Source organism: Bos indicus x Bos taurus, chromosome 2 (genome assembly GCF_003369695.1).
Source record: "Bos indicus x Bos taurus breed Angus x Brahman F1 hybrid chromosome 2, Bos_hybrid_MaternalHap_v2.0, whole genome shotgun sequence".
Classification (NCBI taxonomy): domain Eukaryota; kingdom Metazoa; phylum Chordata; class Mammalia; order Artiodactyla; family Bovidae; genus Bos; species Bos indicus x Bos taurus.
Genome location: NC_040077.1, coordinates 20,647,938 through 20,667,500, shown reverse-complemented (window position 1 = coordinate 20,667,500; position 19,563 = coordinate 20,647,938). Strand labels below are relative to the sequence as shown.

Here is a 19,563-nt window from a genome sequence, read left to right as displayed (position 1 = left end):
TTTCTCCAATTCCACATTCAAAGGAGGTCCATCAGAGAGCATGATTGGCAATTTTCGTCATAATCTGCACATTATTAGCATCAAAATTGACGTGGCAGTTAACACCGGTGTGTTTTGATGTGCCTTTCTTCAAGTTCAAGGAAACCCCTCCAGTAGCCAGGGTTGGCAGAGCCGGTCTCAGCAACCCAGCGGTGGCTTTGCAGAGGCGAAGGCGCAATAGACATGCGTGAGAAATAAGCCAAGAACCATTTTACCCGAGGAAGAGGAAAGCGAGGAGGGAAGGGGGTGAAGGGAATACAGTTCGAACTTAGGAAAGTGTCTAAGTAAATGCTTCAGGATAATATATATCTAGAGATTCAAGTATTTCCCAGATGGAGTGGAACCCAGTCGTTGGAAAACTAAGCTGAAAACGATTCTTCAAATACTACGAGATCGTTCAGTCTTGCCCTCCTCATCCCTCCGTTTGCCTTTCCTCCGTCTGGCTGTGCCACTCTTATTAACCATTACTTTTTGCACAAGAATATGCAAGACGCCTCCAACCCAAACCGAAGATCAGAAGAGAGACCGGCAGTGGGCCGAGAGAGGAGGCGGGACTGCGCCTCTTCGCATCTCGGCTTCGTGGCTTTGTCCTTCCCGGGACCGCGGTCACAGCCCCAACATCCTTGTCCCCTGCACGCAGTAAACACTCTCTACACCCGCGGCCGCCCGCACTCTCCATCCGCCCTCTAGGCCTTCTCAGACCTCCATTCTTCCGCTGTCCTCGTATAGGGCCCCTAACAAGCTCAGGCTAAGAGAAAAACTGCTACCTCCTCTACCCTCGTTTAAAGAAAATAAAAGAAAGGATGGAAGAAACACAGCAGCAGCGGGAACAACGGGGTGGATCTCCCCCCCCCCCCCCCCCCGCACAAGCACACACTGTTCCCTACTCTCTTTGTGGTGGTTTTCCGTTGCTTTTGGCCACGTGGCTCAGCCGAGAAACTAGGCCTGACGGCTTCAGCCTGGGCCCGAGACCACAGCGGACTGGTTTCGGGGGCGAGGAGATTGTCTTGGGGAGACCAAGAGCTCGGGACAGAGGCAGGAAGCGGAGTCTGGGCGACGGGAAACACACTTAAAAGGAGGGGAGGCGGCAGGGTAGAAAATACAAAAATAGAAATAATTTGAGGGGACGCAAGCCGGGCTTTCGAGCTGGCTCTTTCCCCCCAACTCGGGGCAAGTTCCCTGCGACCTCCCGCGCCGGGGCGCCCCCTGGCGAGAGCCTCAGCAGCAGGCGGAGCGCAGAGGGCACGTGGGCGCAAAGAGGGCATGGGGGGCGCTCAGGGGACTCCCGGGGCACACTCGGAGCGTCGGGCGCAGCCCCCTGGCGGCGGCGACGTAGTTATCTGGTGAGCGGCGCCTCGTCCCTCTGGTCCGGAGGGCTCACGGCGGTCTTGCTTAGCACAGCGGCTGAGTAGGGCAGAAAGCCGCTCTCAGAGCGCGGCGCCGCACCGCTGCAGCCGAAGTCCGAGCCCCCGGCGGCCCCTGCGCTGCCGCCGCCACCCCCGCTGCCCCCGCCGCCACCCCGGGAGCCCAGAGCGGCGGCGGCGGCGGCAGCGGCGGCTGCGGCCGACTGACTGCTGTGGCAACTGAGGCACGAGCAGGGTGCGGAACCGCCGCTGGGGGGCGCCCCGGCCGCCGCGGCCGAAGAGGCCGCGGCCGCCGCAGCTGCAGCAGCCGCCGCGGCCGAAGCCGCGCTGTTGAGCCCGGCGGCAGCCGCCGGCGTCTGGTAGAGGCCCGGGTGACGGAAGCTGCACAGCAGCTCGGGGCGCGAGTAGGGATGCGAGAGGGCGCGGAAGGTGTCCAGCGGGCGGATGGAAGTGGCGAAGGGTGATGAGGCCGCGGCGGCTGCGCCGGAGGCCGCAGCCGCCGCGGCCGCGGCCGTGACACCCACGTGCGGGTAGTAGTGCAGCGGCACGTGCGAGTGGAAGGGGTAGGGCAGGCTTCCGGTGGCGGCCGCGTGCGTCATCATGTAGGTGTAGAAGCTGGGGTCGGCCGGGTGCGGCCACGACATGGCCAGACGCTGCCGCTTGTCCTTCATGCGCCGGTTCTGGAACCATACCTGTGGGGAGAGTCGCGCCGCGGCCCCAGTTAGGGAGCGCCCGGAGGCCCCAGCCCCCGCCCCGGGCCTCCCCGCCCCTCCCAGACCTCGGAATGGCCTGGCCTACGCCCCTCCGACCGGGCCGAGTCCTCTCTTACAGCTGAGACAGTGTGAGCGGCAATGTGAAGCGCCGTAGGCACACTCTCCTCAGCGAAAATAATCTTCTTTCCTATGTCCGATTGCTGCGGCTCCTGGAGCTTCTATTCTCTAGCTTTAGACTGCGCTTCCTCGTCCCAACCCAACCTTTCCTCTCTTTCTCGCCACCCACAGGTTGCCCGGCCTCGCTGAGCACCCGTCTCTCAATCCCAGGATTTGCACGAGGATTCTAGGGCTCCTTTGAAGAGAAGCTGCCACCGCAGCTTTTGTAAAAAGTCGCCGCGTGAGGTCTTGAGTCCTCTGAGCTGTGAGGAATTGTCCCGAGGGGCATGGGTCCGGTTCTGATATTGAAGGGATGATTTTGTTGGAATCATTTGCTTCAAATGAATGGCGGGAACAACATCCTCTTAAACTGGGAAGGGGACTTTTCTACCCCTCCCAACACAGTATCTAATGAAGACATCATTCGTCACAACTCTAAATTAAAGAAAGCCCGACCAAACCGAAGAGAGACTTTCACACTCCTCCCCATCCCATGGAGTTTCCTCTTTTCTTTTTTTATAATGCCAGATCCTCCTTGAAGAGTTCACCAAGTCGCCCAACCTCCCGGCTATCTTTCCTGGATGTAAAATAAAATTAATCACCTAAAGAGATGTTAATAAGGACAATTTCGTTGCTCCCCCCAGGAGCTTGCTTTCTTTCCCGTTGCCCAGGAGAAAAATGTTTAGAAAACTATTTCTCAACCCCATCGATTTTTAAAAATACACTATCTTTCTCTTTGTAACGATTTATGTGAAAAATAAACCTCCAAGATCAAGAGCAATTGAAAAGTTTCACCTCTGGTTCGTGCCAGAGCAACAAAGACCAGCTGTCTTTGCCGCCGAGGGGAAAGTGGAGCCGTGGAGAAGGGTTAGGGGCACCTGAGCACGCGCTGGGCGGAGGCGAGCATTTTCGGCATGGGCTGCGCCATTCGGAGCCCTTCCCAGGTCAGCCAGACCGGCTAGACCTTCGGATACGGCAACTGAGAAATAAATATGCCAATTCCTTTGGTGACTCTCCCCGTGGGTTTTCAGGCCCTAAGCTAAACCTAGTCGCCCAAAAAGGAGAAATAAAAATCAACCCACACACCCGGGGGAGGCTAGAACAGGCGCGTGCTGGAATCAATACCTTGATAGTGGTTTCGGGAAGGTTGAGTGCAGCGGCTAGCTCGCACCGGCGTGGCCGCGACACATAGTTCTCCCGGTAGAACTCCTTCTCCAGGCGGGCGATCTGTTCGCGGGTGAACGCCGTGCGGTAGCGCCGCACCTGATCCGCGCCAGAGCCGGAGCCGCCCAGCGCCGTGCCCCCGCCGCTGCCGCCGCCGCCGCCGCCTCCATGCAGGCTGCCGAGGCCGGAGCCTGTCGCAGACGTCGTGGTGCCCGCGACTGAGCCACTCTCTGCGAACCCTGCCAAACAAACGGCCGGCAGCGCATGAGTCACTGTAGGACCGAGATCCCCGCGCTGAGGCTGCACGCGGATGGGGGAAGCCACGAGAGGAAGGCGAGGCGCTGCCTAAATTGATGGGGTCTGTCATGTTTACAAATTGCTGCCGTTAATGGAATCAATAAAGTTTGGGGAGCCCTTCATAACCAAATAATAGGAACTCAATTAAGGACGGTAGTTTTGTTTTAATAATTGGAAAATTTCAACTCAGGAGGAAAACTGGCCAAGGGAAAAAGCCTACATCTAAACTCAGTTTGGGAAGCTCTGGATTTTCCTTGATCTGGAGACCGCAGGGCAGCTTTCTGTCGGCCTCTAACCTTCCTTTGACTGGCTCTGGAATTTTGTTTAAAATATTTCAAGATTCGAAAGACAGCAACAACTCAAACTGGAACCATTGAGGGGTGAACTCTACTTTTCAACTTTCTCCCGCTGACCCAAGAGGGTCTCCCAAAGGTGCCCAGCGAGGCTCCCTTGACTTATTTAGAATGCTTCCTCCGCTCGGCCTCGGGGTTCAGAGGCCGCGGAGTTCAGAGCAGCTGCCCAGGGCACCCTTCCCCCGGACAGACTCAGTGGATGGCTCGGGGTCGATCGGCTCGCACGGGCGTTTAGACCCGCAAGCGGAAAACCTTTTCTCCGACTTAGGAGCGAGGGCAGGCCGTAGGCCTGCGTCTCTCTGGGAGGCTCAAGGAGCAGAGCCGGAGGGCACGGTCCCACGCCTGCGTCCCGCCCCCGCCCGAACCAGCTCGGTGCAGCTTGCTGCAGAGGGTCGGAGAGGGGCAAAGGCACCACGAAGGGCCCGCAGGGCAGCGAAGGAACAGGGAGAATGGGACTGGAGAGCGCGGCGCGGGCAGCGCGATTACCTTTGCCATTGTTTTCCTTGAGCGGAACCGCTCCGAGGCCGCCAGGGGAGCGCAGCGCCGAGCAGCCCACCTCCACGTCGCTGCTCATGTCTGCCTCGGCGGCCGCCTCTGAATAATGACCCGGCTTTTTTCGGCCCTCCGCGGCAGACGCGATTTCGGAGGAGACGGTGCTTTCGCTGCTCGGGTGCTGCAGGTTGAACAAAGTGTCTATTTCGAATTTGCCCTTGGCAGGGAGGTCTCCCAAAGCGCTGTGCAGGGGGGCGGACGGCAGGCGCGGGCTGAGGCGAGCCGGGTGCTGCGAATTTTCCAGGGCCTCAAGCACAGCATTGCCAGCCGAGTCGGACAAATTGGAGAATCTCTTGCCGGTCGTAGGGCTGTGCAGCCCTCTCTCCATCAGAATCATCTCTTTTCTTATTCTTTCCATCATTTCAGCTTTCTAAAAAATGTCACAGTGGCCCGGCTGTCCCGTCCTAATGATGGGCTGCGCCGAGGGCTAATTCTCATTCAGCCCCAGCGAGCGCCTCTAAATATTATTATCTCTTTTGGAGGGAGGCGGAAAAATTGTGGGATGCCAGAGCGAGGGAATGACTGGTCAAAATGACCCATACATCCTTCCGAGCCCGAGATGTCATTCATCAAAAAGTAGCGCTCGCTCGTCATTAAGGTACGAATGACGCTGTTCGAATAATCATTTATTGTAACAGGTTTATAAGCAAATAAATACACGTTCCTGTCAGTGGGTAATGAAGGCGGCTTCAGAGCAGACAAATAGATCCAGGTAGGAGGCGAGAAGAGACAAGAAGTGAGGAGGAAGTCTCCGGTCCTTTGCCCGCTCAGAGCCGGTTCTGCTCGCCCGGGGGTTTGGCCTCGGGGGTGAAATTGACAGTCTGATTAATAGAGCGCGCCGCGGCACATTTCCCCCTTCATTTAGGGGCATCATTACGCTCTCAGTTTGCTGGGTTGCCCCTTAGGTCCTAATCATGCAGCGCCTTCCTCATTTTTCCTCGGACATAGATACGTGTTAAATAATAGATAATGCTTTGATTTTCCAGAGTAGATCGTCGGGAAGTGGGGTTTTTTTTTTTTTTTTTTTACATTTACAAGAGGGAGGGGGGACAAGGGGGAGGATGTTGGAAGAGTTGCGTAAGGAGAAGACCTTGCGCTCCTGTCTGGATTACTTATCTTTAGAATTTCAGAACCAAATATGTGTTTTATTTAACAAATAGGACGCCGAGTTCTCTCCCTCCCCACTTCATCTCAGCCTGGCTGCTCTCCTCCCACCCCAGAAGGGAGAGAGGGAGAGAGAGAATCTCCTAGAGTTTTGAAAGCACTTCAGTGCTACGTGGCTGGGGAGGTGCGTTGGGCCCGCGCCTCCAAACGGAAATCATTAGGTCCTCTCAGATTTTTTAACACCGTTTGCAGAGTGAGTTCTGAACTTGAAGTCCCGGGTTTTTCACTTTTATAATCCTGCTGATGGATAGGCTTCTCGCCTACGCATTTTCCCTGGGGGAAATGAACTCGGCTGGACGATTTCATAGCAGAATTCTACAGCTAACTTTAAACACAGTCGCAATTTACAGCGCCATATGGGCGGCCCCAATTCCACTTTTACGTTGCCAGCTTTCCCCCAACCCCTTCTCACATCGAATTATTTGTGGCAAAGTCGCTGGATTTCGAGGTCAAAGATGAGAAAAAACAGTCTTGGTTCCCTTCCCTACCATCCTCCCGCCCTCTCTTTCCCACTGTGCCCTTCTTCTTTCTCGCCTTCCTCCCTTCTCCCGCCCCAGCCCCTTACCTGTGGCCTCGGATAATCTCTGCGCTGGGTCTGCGCGCGAAAAATCGCGGACTAGCCTTGCCGCTGCTCCTCGCGACCTGAGCTTGGCGGCTGAGCCTCTTGGTGATAACTTTGATGGTCATAATGACGCTGGAGGCAACCATTTTAACGAAGATCAATCTTCACCCAAGGCCGTTGCGCGTCTCCTCCCTCGCTTTCGCGCCACGGTGCTCGGACCCCCAACTAGCTGTACAAGTCCACCTACCAGCTGCCCAGGGGGAGAGGTCCACGACCGCAGGCAGGAACAAGGGCGGATACAGACAAGACCGGGATATCGGCCTGTGGAGCTTCCAAAGAGGCGGAGAGACCCTGGCAATCTGGGGGCTAGTCTCGGGTCCTGCATCCCCGCCTTACCGCCAACCCAGACCCCAACCCAGACCCCCCCCCCATTTCCTCCCTGCCGCCACACCCAGGACCTAGGGGGTGCGTTAGGGGCAAACCCGAGATCTATTTGCCCATCTCTCTGTTGGCGCTTTCCTTTTAACCTTGTACCCATTGGGGGAGTCAGGAATGTAAGAGGAGACGAGGTGTGAAATATATTTATATACATTTATACACACAGTCAATGCCAAAAGTTTCTCTCCTGTTCCCCTTGGCACCAACTTAAACGCGAGCTTTGCTTCGAAAATCAATCCCACCTCTTTAAGGTTATAAACGGAATTCTACCCCCAAAGGTGAAAAATGGAAAGCTGGAGCACCTGCCTGGTGGCTGGGGAGGTGAGAGGTGGGAAGCAAAGTGAGAGTCGGGAGTTCGGAGGAAGACATCATCCGCTTCCACCTCGGCCCCTGCCCCAGAGGCCACCTGATTCCAAGCACTATGAGCCCTTCTCGCGCTAGCTTTCAGGCCATTAACGTGGTCCGAGCTCAGCCGAGCGGATGCCCCCACCTTTCCTTCCCTGCTCCATAGTCCGGGTGCCCAGTTTCACAATCTCTGGCAGGCCGCGCCCAGAGGAGGGGGGCTGTCCCAGGAACTTGGGAAGTGTTCCCCCTAGTCCCACTTAGCTTTGGGGACTGAACGGGACACTTCGGTCCAGGCTCTGGTCCGTGGGCGGGTCAAGGCCCTGGCAGAGGGTGGGATCCGCGGAGGAGCGACTTAAGCGGAAGTCACGAATGTCTTTATTGCTGTCGTTTGGCGCCCCCGTCTGTTTTCCTAGCGGTTTCAGCGGCTGTGAGCTACTTTCAATCGCAGGAACCGCCGCTGGGTGGCTGGGTCGCAGCCCCTTTCTCCTTCACCCCGTGGGTGGGTCTCCAACTTCTTCCCTTCCTGTGGGACCCTTCGGCTCTAGTGCCAAAGCCTGTGGCAAACCGTACCTCAGTCTGATGGAAAGGGAGAACACCATTTCTTGGCGACACCTTCATTTATTAGTGGTTTTGAAAACTATTTTGCACATTTTAAATAACACTAATATTGCTATTCTAGCACGTTTATTATGAAAAGTACATTCGATACCATGTCAGGAAAACTCTTCACACTAAAAGACACCTATAATTGTTCATGAAGTCCGTTTAGCAGACAGTGTTTCATGGGAGACACTGAACATTCCAATATTTAATGTCCCTTAATTTATTTAGATTTCACATTTACTAGTAGTAGTAATACTGGCCGACCTGTATGGAGCTTTTACTCTGAAATTACAAGTGCTTTTTACATATATTAGCTCCTCTAAAACTCACAACTATAGAAATTGATTCTATTACTATCCCTTTTTCAGAGATGAGAACCTTTCTACATGGAGGTTAGACAACTTGCTTGTGATTTAAGTTATCGCTGATCGCATCCAAACTATACTGTATTATAAAGCTTTGGGCAGCATTTTTGGTTGGTTCTTTTATTTTGCATGTGTCTTCTTTAAATATAGGCCTACCTCAAAAACATTTAGTCTGTATAGAGGTAGTGAGAAGACTGACACAATTCTGTTGAGGGTTATTATTGAAATGCCCAAACCTTGCACCTCTGGAATGTCCAGGCTGAGACTGGGTACGGCCTGTCAAAAGCCCCTGGTTTTCAGACACACCATCCAGGCCACCAGGACTCCCTACTCACTACCAAGGCACAAGACTCACTCACTCAAAAATAAAAGTCAACCCATGCCCGCACGGTTTGGCAGGAATTTTTAAGACGCGTTGGGGGTGAGGGTTCAGGAAGGCTTTCTCCAAAAGGACTGAAAAGCACTTTTTGCTCCAAAGGAGGAATTACATGAAAGAGGCCTAAATTTGTTGTTGTTGTTGTTAGGCCTCCAGACTAAATATCTGTTTCTTGAGCAGTGGCGGGTCCTGCGAGGTGAAGTGGTAAACACTTTTGGCTTACGACTGAAGGTAATGAAAATGTGTGCAGGCTGTCCGAAGGGTGAAGGGTACCCGTAGAGCCCGAGATGCCGTGGAGCCCCCAAAACCTCTCTGGGGCCTGTCTCCTGACTTCGGAGGAAGACTCCTAGCGAACGGGGCTCAAAACTGGCAGGTCCACAGCGGGACGCAAGCCCTCTCCAGGACAGGGGCCGCTGGGTGGAGGGGGAGAGCAGGACGGCTAGGTCCTGGGCTTCGATCTCCGGGTACATTTTCTTTAGGCTTAGTGCCGCTGCCACGGCTCGGGGGTTTCGGTTTATTAGCAAAGATGTGGGTCTGGCGACTCCAGCGCGGACTCTGTTACTGGCAAACTTTTGCTGCCGTCCCTCTGCAGGCCGGCCTCGCGCTCTCCCTCCCGGGCCTCTCTGGCTGCGTCTATTTCTTCTTCTCTTTTCTCCTACAGTCCTGCGCCCACTGGACCGCCTTGGGTGGGGGCTGGGAGGGTATTTTCTCCCTGGACTCCTGGACTAACACGACTCGCTGCCTGCCTGAAGCCCGCGCGCCCTCCGACGCGACAGGAAAACTTGCAGGGACATCTAGCGCCGGACCTGGGGAACTGCGCGCGGTCCAGCCGGGACGCTAAGCCGCATCACTTACTCTTCCGCCTCCTTCCCTTCTCCTCCTCCCCGCCCCCCACCCCAACCCCCGCCCCTTCGTGGTTAGGCATTTCCCTACACTTCATCCCTTCGTTCTGTCGATGACCACAAGTGGATTTCCCACAGGGACAGCGGGGCTCTGCGGAATGCGGGGGAGGAAGGAGAGACAGAGAGACTTACTTATTTTCTTTCATCTCAAAGGGCCGACAGAGTGAGCACTTACTGGACTTCAGTTACTGATACTGCTGGAGAAGTATTCCAAGGACAACCTCACACCTTGAGTTGTCGGACAAAACAGGGGAAGATGGTTTGCAGGCCCTGCGGGCGGCGGGGGGGGGGGGGGGGGGGGAGGGGCAACAAGTTATCGGGTTCTTCCTCCAGCTCTGCACCCACGCTGCGGCGTCCCCTTCGTAGTGAGGTTAGTGCTTCTGTGAGAGGGAAGACTCTCCCTGTGCTTAATTCCCTCCAGGACTGGAGGAGCCCACCGCCCTGCGGGAGGTAAACCTGATTTCACCAAATAACACTTCGGTTTGAAGCGGTTTTTTGTTGTTGTTGCAAACAATTTACATTTAATAAAGCCTGTGTTGTTAAATTCAAACGGAATACATCTCAGACACAGAAAGTGCCTAAACTCAGGATTCTGCTGTCTCGTTTTTGCTAACGACCCCTTTCTTTACCCCGGGTTTGTTGTTGTTTTTAATCCTTTCGATATTTCCAGCCTGAGTGAAACTGGGTATTGCCTGCAGAGGGAAATTAGCTCCAAAGTTGGCAGAGCACAGACTTGGTCTTAACCAAGAACTGTCCAGCCTGTTCCACTGGATTTAAGACTTTACTTTGGAATTAAGACTATTTCTACGCTGCAGTTTTGGCTTCTTATAGGTTAATTAGGGTGGTGTCCTGCACTTTCTGGTGTGGCCATCAAAGAAAACATTTTCAAAGTAGTTCCTGCGACTCCATTCTGTTAGGACGAGGTTATTGTTGTAATGGCCACCGATTAAGTGATTAATTGAGCTCGATGCTTTCTTGGCGAGGGGAGGAACTTATGTTCTTCAATAAATCTAAATTGCAGCCTGTATCTACCCATTCCCCAGTCCAGGACAGGGACATGATCTGAAATATCAGCCACAAGGAGGAAAAAAGAGGATGTGACTTCCAGAACAGCATCAATTCCCAAAAAAGAGTGTTTGGGCAGGCTAAGGAGGGAAAGGAGCAAGTGGGAGAGGAGAGCAGGGCTTTGGTCAATGAAGGGCCATCTTGAAAGGTGGCAAAACTGGTTTCAGTGAATAACTGCACATCAGTTTTTGGAGACTGCAAAGATTTTCATGTAACAAAGACTATTTCTGTTGTTAAAGCCCCAACATAATACACCCCCTCAACATACACATACAATCTGTGCTCCTGGCCAGCTAAAGAAAAAATTTCCCATGAAGTTTAAACCTAAAATCAGCTTGGATACAGGGTATACGGGATATACAAGTTAAATGAAATGTTTCTGCAAGTTCAGCCTCAAAATTCCTCCACTACCTACCACTCTGAGTTGTAAACTGTGTGTCATCTTAGTTCATAAACAGAGCAGCCCTGACTTTGCCTGGTACTCAACCACAGCCCCATGATCTAATAGCAGAAGTTGCCCTGGGGTGCTGGGTTTAGGGGGCCTTCACAGGATCAAGTCAGAACCTCCTTCCTAAGGGGAATCCCCTCCTCCAGGGCCAGGATCTAGAAAGCTGTACTGGAAGAGAATACAACTACAGAATAGCAAGAGGCTAGGCTTATTGTTCAAAACCTCCCTGGTCTCTGAATATCCACTGGCTAGGATGGGTAGAGTAACTCCATGTCTTGCCAGAGTTCCACAAGGAAACTAGAGACATGGCCACCATTGAGAAGTGTCTTTCACAGAGCATTAATTCAGACTTTGCTTCCAGTCCTGAACAAATTACTTTGCTGCATGGACAATTAAGCCAAAAATGAGGGGCTGTCTGAAATCAGAAAAACTTGACAAGTCCTTCCTTCTCATCTTAATGTCATTTTCCTCATTTTTAAGCATATAATCAGTCATTAATATGTATTAACAGATAAAAATGGAACAGAAATTCCAGAACTCAAAAATACAGTGATATTTAGTTTTAAGAGGCTGAAAGTTCGTTGGTTCCAGTTACGTTTTAGAAATATTTCGATAAATTTGTTGAGGTCACAGAAAAAATTTTTTCAAGTATCTACATGTTTTCCCTCTCTGAGAAAAAGAAAAGGATACAAAGGAAAAATAAGAGCATTTCAGGGCGGCCTCCATGATTGGTTTGGTAATGATATTGTTGGGTAAAGAGACCCTAGCCAAACTCTTCCAAAAAGTCAGCAACCTTGTTACCTGGCTCTGGCTGGTATTAAACAAACAAACAAAAAATCCAGCTTCTCTTGCTAACTTCTGCCTTCTCTCAAGTAGCCAAAATTGTTCTCACCAGCAGAGTTACAGTCCCTACAATTTTCTGCAGAGGCTTAGGCCCCTCCTGTCTCAATTGATCATGAACATGTCTAAGACTTCAAAAAGGTCAAGTCTCCTGCTTTTCCTTTCCAGCGCCCCTCTCATAACTTTCCCCTTTATTTGAGCCTTTTATGGTTACTGCGTTTTGCGTGTCAACACTCCCAACACCACCAGCCCACCCTGCGATGTCTGACCAGGCCCAAGACGGCCTCCCTGGCTCTTTTGCTTGCCCCATCCGGGTCCTGTCTTGGTCCAGAAACAGCAGGGCTAGGTGACAGGCTGGCCTCACCAATCACAGGCTCGTGGAAGCGATTTTCTTGGAAATGGGCTGGCCTGGGGAGCTAATCCTACAGAACAAAATGGGCTCGCTCTGAGGGCTCTCCCACACACTCCAATATCCTCGGCTCATTAGATGTAACGTTGCTTCTAAAGTGGATCCTTAAATTTGCCACAGGACTCACACCAGACAATGGCTAAGATGGTGGATGATGGGTTGGGATTCTGTGGCCGAGTAATGGAAGGAAGTGTTGAAAAGGCTTCAGGGTTGTGATCCCCGCACCCTGGCAGGGCTGTCTGGGGCCCGCTCTACCCCCTCGAAGTCAGACCCTGTTGCTTTGGGCTGTTCCCACTACAAGCCCCAAGTTTGCTTGGGAAAAACACTCTCTTAATCTGCCCCTCTCGATTCTCTGCAGTTGGCAGCTAGGAAAAGAAAGCGAAACAAAGGTCCCTGGGAAAGTGAAGTTTTCAATTAATTGGTGTGAGTAACGGGCGGGGGTGGGTGGTGGCTGCAAAATGCATGAGGCAGTTCGGCTGCAGGGCGAGGCGCAGAAGTTTCCAGGAGGGCGGCAGAGAAGCTTTCTGCGGACCCGGGAGGCTGAGCGAGGGCTCGGGAGCCCAGCTCAGGAGGCGACTCCCGGCTGGCTTGACTGTAGAGGCGAATAGCGTGGACCAGGCTTCCGGACTTTTCTCGGGTTCGCCGCTCCGAGGACCGGTCTTTCGTCCGCTTGATTTACTTGTAAGTCTCTGCCTCCCGCCCGCAGGGCGGCTTCGTGGGCATTTTCCGGGTGGACAGTGTGTGCAAACTGGGGCGGAGGGGGTTGTGCTTCAATTGGTCTTAATTCGGAGGATCGCCTGGGAGAACTTGCATTAAAAGCCTTCGCCCTGTAACAACGCGCAAGGTAGGGAAAATTAGCTCCCTCGGGTTTGGGGTCTAGGTCAGCTAATCCCAGGCATTAAGCAACAGGATCAAAACCCGTCTGTTTTCACATCATTCTGATCATCTCTGTCCTTTGCCTTCATTTAGTTGTGCAGCTCAGGAAGCCGAGGAGAGGTGGCAAAAACAGCCGTGGCCGAGACAAGGCGCAGGCCTCGGCGCCCGCCTCGGTCGCAGACAGGGCCCAGGATGGGCGGTCGCGCAATCAGCTCGTGGGGGTGGCTGCGCCGCAAACGCCTGAGTCCGGGGGCGGGCGGAAAGGGGCGGTGGGCTGCACAAGAGCTGGGGAGGGGTAGGGGCCTGGGTGGGTGGGTCCCGGGCCCCGGCCGGGAGCCAGGCTCTCCTGCGCCCCCCATTCCCACGTGGCCCCGCGCAGCCAATGGCACGGCCCCGAGCGGGAGCCCTCGGGGAGGGAGGCGGCCCCCCGACCGGCCCAGGCCCCCTCCCAACCTGAACTTCGTTTTTATAAACGTCCCGCGATGAGCTAACCTGTTGGAGGGCGGGCGGGCGGGAGGCGGGAGGCTCTCAGAGGGAGAGAGGGCGAGAGGAAGAGGGCGGGAGCGAGAGAACAGGAGAGAAAGGAGAGGGAGGAGGCGCGCAGCGCCATGGTGTCCTGCACGGGGCCGGGGCCGGGGCCGGGCCGGGCCGGGCCATGAGCCGTGCCGCGAGCTGGGACATGGACGGGCTGCGGGCGGACGGCGGGGCCGGCGGGGCGGCCCCGGCCTCCTCGTCCTCCTCCTCCTCTGTGGCGGCAGCGGCGCCGGGCCAGTGTCGCGGCTTCCTCTCGGCGCCAGTGTTCGCCGGCACACACTCTGGGCGCGCTGCGGCCGCGGCGGCCGCAGCGGCCGCGGCCGCGGCGGCGGCCTCAGGCTTCGCATACCCGGGGACCTCTGAACGCGCGGGCTCCGCCTCGTCGTCGTCATCTTCGGCTGTGGTCGCGGCGCGCCCGGAGGCGCCCTCCGCCAAAGAGTGCCCGGCGCCCGGCGCAGCTGCTGCAGCGCCCCCGGGCGCCCCAGCCCTGGGTTACGGCTACCACTTCGGCAACGGCTACTATAGCTGCCGCATGTCGCACGGCGTGGGCTTACAGCAGAATGCTCTCAAGTCGTCGCCGCACGCCTCGCTGGGAGGCTTCCCGGTGGAGAAGTACATGGACGTGTCGGGCCTGGCAAGCAGCAGCGTACCAGCCAACGAGGTGCCCGCGCGAGCCAAGGAGGTGTCTTTCTATCAGGGCTACACGAGTCCCTACCAGCATGTGCCCGGCTACATCGACATGGTGTCTACCTTCGGCTCCGGGGAGCCTCGGCACGAGGCGTACATCTCCATGGAAGGCTACCAGTCTTGGACGCTGGCCAACGGGTGGAACAGCCAGGTGTACTGCGCCAAGGACCAGCCACAGGGCTCTCACTTTTGGAAGTCATCCTTTCCAGGTAGGGACGTTGGGAAAGGGAAAAGGGCAAGAGGGAGAAATGCAGGGAGGGAGGTAGAGGAAGAGAGAAAGAAGGAAAAGAAAAGACTGGGAGTCTGCGCCCCTACTTGGGAATTGAGTGCCTGTCCTCCTCCCCCAACCGCGGTTAAACCCAGTGGAACAGTTTGTGTGAAATCTGTAAATTCATCCCTTGATTAAACTGACTCTCTTACAACCCTTTTCTTCCTGTGTGTGGGCATAGGCCTATTTTTCTCCTAAAGTTGAAGGTCTTTGCTGCCCTTCGCCCAGGCCTTGGCCCCTCCTCCCCAAAGAGGTGTCATGAAGTTGAGCCCCACTTTCCAAGGACATGAATACCCCAGAATGCCACTAAAGCTTCCAAGAGCTCACAAGTTCCAAGGAACACAAGAAATCAAAGTCTGAACAAACAGCCTGGGCTTTTTCTTAAGTCTATGTATGTTCGTATGTTTGCAACCAGCATTTGCAGAAACTGTCCTTAGGAGAGCCCCCAACAACCACACCATAAAATCGCAGGCTTGTTAAGATGCCGGTGTAAGAAACCATGATGATCCATCAAATTGGCCTTCACTTTGAAGTGTAAATAATCTTTCTCTAATAATGTGTAAATAAAATGTCTGTATAAATAATAATAAAATGTAAACAGCCTGGCTTTCTTCATTCTCTATACCCTCTCCAAGTCTACACACACAGTCCCCAGCGGTGTGCTCCATATATCCCCATCTAATTTTTCCCGTGCTGTTTTTTTTTGTTTTTGTTTTTTAAATACCAGGGGATGTGGCTCTAAATCAGCCAGACATGTGTGTCTACCGTCGGGGGAGAAAGAAGAGGGTGCCCTACACCAAACTGCAGCTCAAAGAACTGGAGAACGAGTACGCCGTTAACAAGTTCATTAACAAGGACAAGCGGCGGCGAATCTCGGCTGCCACGAACCTATCTGAGAGACAAGTGACCATTTGGTTTCAGAACCGAAGAGTGAAAGACAAGAAAATCGTCTCCAAGCTCAAAGACACTGTCTCCTGATGTGGGCCAGATTGGCCACAGAGTTTAAATGCTTTCAGTTGCCTCCAAAAGACTTTTGGAAAGACTTGAATATGTATTTAATTCCCCCAATCCCCTGCCAGTGATGGCAAATTTTGTGAATTGTTTTTCTCTTTTCCCCTTATCTGGCTCTAAAACCTTTTGCTGCCCAACCTTTGTACTTCTGTTTCTTTCTTATTATTGATTTTGCTCTTGTCTAGGTTTATTTTTTATGACTTTTTAATGTTCTGTTTCTCCCTCCAGGCCAGTATAAAGGACTTGAAGTATTTTTGAATAATCCCCCCAAATGAATTTCAGAAGTGCCATTCTGATTTTAGGGTTTTATTTTTTAAATCGCTCTTTATGCCTATTTCCAGCATTTACTATCTTCATAATCCATTAGGGCAGAAGGATTTGGATTTGCAGTCATTCATATCCTGTGATTGGGTAATTGAATCATTAGCTCTCAGCAGTCACCCTGGGGCAAATGGAAACAGCTCTGGGCAAGCAGTATTCTAGGGTCCTTGGGACAGTCTGAAAACAGGAGGCTGGAGGTACTGTGATGGCTTTTAAAGCAGCTGCCTTATTAAATAGGGTTTGTATCAATAGTGGAGTGAAGACAATCTTTCCAACATTGGGTCGTTTGCTGTTGTATGTGTACAATACGCCCTGTAGATTTGTGCTTTTATAATCTTTAATTTGGAAATAATGTGTCTTCATGGATGCTTTCATTTCTCTAGACAGAGATATTTAAATGTCTGCAATTCGCAGAGTGACCCATGGATGGTATAAGTGCATTCCCTCTCCTTGGCCTCCAATTTGTGGGGCTAGAATTGAGGCCATCTTCTAAGTTCCCTTAAAGAGGTTTGAATCGATGTGGCCATGGGTGGGAACTTTAATCCAGAACCCAGTGAAGAACTTGACCGAACAAATGTATTGGGCTCTTTTGGAGCTTAAAGCATCTAACAAATGTGGGAAATGTGGAGCTCTGAAGTCCAGGAAGAAAAAAATAAAAGATGTCTCTGAAAATGAAGATAAATAACTACTTTTAAAGTGCTGCATATTTATACAACTGAGATTATTTTTGTAGATGCAATGTCTGTGAGCTGAGACACATGGGCAGTGTTTCAGGCATTTAAAAATCACTTTTTACTCCTAGGGAGATGCAAATAAACAGGACTCTCTTGTTTATTCTGAGTCTTTATACATTAGTTTTCTTTTTCCAAGCTCTTGTTGCCTCTAGAAACTGTTCTTATTTATTATAAAATCTTGTTATCCCAAATGCCATGGTTCCCTGTAGATGAAGGAAATGCAACACCAGTTCTGGTCTCTAAAACCTCCAGGCTCTGCACTTCCATCATCCTTTTCCCCTCCTTTTCCGTGGCTTTAACATAAATAGTGATATCTTTAAATTAGGATATAATTTGTGGTGTCTAAAATTATATTTTTCTACCAGACCAGCTTTAAAAAAGTCCCCAATAAAATTCTACTTCTCTTTGAAAAGAAAATTATCAGTTTATTCAAATGGCTTTATTTTTTAAACCAATATAATATATATGTGCTCGGGTTGGCGATTTTCTTCCTAGAAAGGCTGTTATAAATATCTATTCTAGGAAGGTCTTGAAATTAGTCATATCCATATTTGGAAACTGAAAAAGAAACATTTCAGGCTTATCCCTTATCGCTTTCTCCCGGCAGTCTGCATACAGCAGTTGAAGGCTGAAACCATAATTATACACCCTAAACCTCTAGACGCAATTTTTAGGCACTAGGAACTTTATTTCTGAGGGCTTTTTGCCACTCAGGGAAATGGCCGCTAAGGAACTGGATGCCTCCTCGTAGTTAGCGCCCGGGCTCAATGATTTCAATGGCTGCTAACTTTTTGGTATGCGAGTTAAATATAGTTGTTTAAAACCTCACACAATATGTAAACTCTTCTAGTGGGAGAATTTCCCTATGGATCTGCCAGAGAAAACTCAGAGACCCAAAGTTTAGAGCTACTTTCGTTTTCTCCGCATCGGCTTGATTTTCACACCCCCCCCCCCCCCCCCCCATATCTTGCAACCGACTGCGAGTAGGCAACTTCTTTTTAATTGAGAGACAGGCAGACAGGAGCAGAGACAGAGAGAATAGGAAAAGTGACCACGATTCAATCTCTCAATAAGAAATAACCCCTGAAAATGGGGCCACACCGTCCTGACGTTCCACTTCGGTTAGAGTCACTAACATATTTCTCTTTTTCTCACAAGATGTGTTTTTATTTAAAATGGGCCTGTTTCCCTTCTCCATCGTCGTTCCTCTCCCCTTCTTTTCTTTTTGTAAATTCCAGACTCCACAACCGCACCCCATCTCCCAGGTCCATTTCTCAGGTTTCCTGCCGTGGATGGTAGGGAGGGTTGCCTCGAGGTTTTCCTTTCATCTGTAGTTCGCTGGTCAATTTTCCCCGCCTAAGAGAAACAGGAGGATTGCTGAAGGTGAAAACTGCGTTCAAACGCTCTCCAGTGGAATTTGAATTGACGGCTAAATCAATAACAGATGAAGACTTTGTTATTTATATGCATTCCTTTTATATTCCGAATTGAGCGGAGCCGATCAACGGCCGGAGGGCTGATAGGGAGACCCACGAGGCGAACGGAGGAAGCTTCGGGGAGAGGCCTTTGCTACGGGTGGAGACTGAAAGGCCACCGGCAGAGCGCCTCCAAAACCTGGCAGGTTTCGAGCGCCGCCGGTGGAGAATCGAGGCCCCCGCGTCTACGCGCGATCCAAGAGGCGAAGAAGACTTCGGAGCTGGGACTTACCGCCAAAGGGGTGGCCGCGACCCTTCCCAGTCTCTGGCAGCCATCCGGATCCCTGTGGCTCCGCCGTCCCGGCCAGTCTTGCCGCTACCATCTCTGGCGTTTCGAGATGCTTGACCGCGCCTGGCCGCGGGCCGTGACGGCACAGGCTGGCGACCCCAGGCCGGCTGAGCCGTCCTTCACTGTTGATCTTGACCGTGCGGCGGCGCCTCCCCAGGCGTGGAGCTCGCTCGCCATCTCCTGGGCAGTAGGCGGCATTGGCAGAGCTCGCCTTGTAACTCCGCGACCAAATCCTCCTTTCCCATTCTGCAGTTCACCAGCCAAGCCTCTGACACCCTCCCACTTCGCCGCCCTCCTTCACTCCCTCCCTCCCTGTCCCCAGCCTGCCAGCTCTAACATACAACTTTGTCTGCTGGACCTAGGAAATCATAAGCCCAGAAGATGAGGTGGGGCAGCTGGGCATCATCTGAGCCAAGGAGAAAAGAGAGTCTAGTTGTTCGTCTTTTCTATTTCTCTCTTGATTCCTTTATACCTCTAGTCCCGTTGGGCAAACCGCAGCAAGCATCCGCCTAAGCGTCCGAAGTAGACACCCCTGGACCTGGAAATGGTACTGAGATAGGAAGACAAAAGACTGCAGGCACCCCTTGGAACTGGAACTTTCAGACTTAGGGAGGTTGTAGCTCCTCGAAAACAGGGCGAGTATCCCTGAGAGCCTAGGCTCCCTAAGTCCCCAGGAACTGAGGTTGCAGCGCGTGCCTACACCCCCCACGAAAGGACAAGGGAATGGAATATTTCTCTGTTTCTGAGCTCCTAAGGAAACTCTGACGGAGCCCTGTGGAGCCCAGACTTGCCACCCCACCCCCATCCCCACCCCCTACCCCCGCCCCAGAGCGAGGGGAAGAGGCCGATTGCGTTCCCCAGAGCCGCCCAATTGGTCGCCATAACTCACACAATAAAGTCGCAGCGCGGTGGTCAGCCTTGCCCTCCGGCGGCGCCTGTGTGGTCTCCTTGCCGGAGCTGGCGGTCTAACCAATTCCAGCTTGGCTCGGGGACCGCGAGGCGGGCTGCAGGCTGGGGCGGAGGCGGGTCGCTGGGGGTCTTGGGACCGGAGGCAAGAAAGGAGGATCCTGAGCCCTCTGGCCACACTGGACCGGAGGAACTGCGGCCGGGGGCTGCCGCATTGCTCCCAGCAAGGGAGCGCTGCCGCCCGCCTCCCTGTTCGCCAGACCTCCGAACCCGCCAGCGGCCCGCGCGCCCCTGGAGGCGCGGAGCA

General features: G+C 52.9%; 2 protein-coding genes and 1 long non-coding RNA gene across 3 annotated transcripts; 1 reads left to right on the top strand and 2 right to left on the bottom strand.

The window, feature by feature from the left end:
• Nucleotides 1-1,320: 1,320 nt before the first annotated feature.
• EVX2 (even-skipped homeobox 2) lies at nt 1,321-5,424 on the bottom strand. Its single transcript, XM_027523404.1, has 3 exons — nt 4,573-5,424; nt 3,398-3,675; nt 1,321-2,095 (listed from the first exon to the last, which is right to left on the bottom strand). The coding sequence occupies exons 1-3, from the start codon at nt 4,997-4,999 to the stop codon at nt 1,376-1,378; spliced, it is 1,425 nt and encodes a 474-aa protein (XP_027379205.1). The 5' UTR covers nt 5,000-5,424; the 3' UTR covers nt 1,321-1,375.
• Nucleotides 5,425-13,686: 8,262 nt separating this feature from the next.
• HOXD13 (homeobox D13) lies at nt 13,687-16,686 on the top strand. Its single transcript, XM_027523388.1, has 2 exons — nt 13,687-14,461; nt 15,248-16,686. The coding sequence occupies exons 1-2, from the start codon at nt 13,687-13,689 to the stop codon at nt 15,496-15,498; spliced, it is 1,026 nt and encodes a 341-aa protein (XP_027379189.1). The 3' UTR covers nt 15,499-16,686.
• Nucleotides 16,687-17,564: 878 nt separating this feature from the next.
• On the bottom strand, nt 17,565-18,462 carry LOC113880798. Its single transcript, XR_003507833.1, has 2 exons — nt 18,294-18,462; nt 17,565-17,942 (listed from the first exon to the last, which is right to left on the bottom strand). It is a non-coding gene; the product is annotated as an uncharacterized LOC113880798 (long non-coding RNA).
• Nucleotides 18,463-19,563: the final 1,101 nt, after the last annotated feature.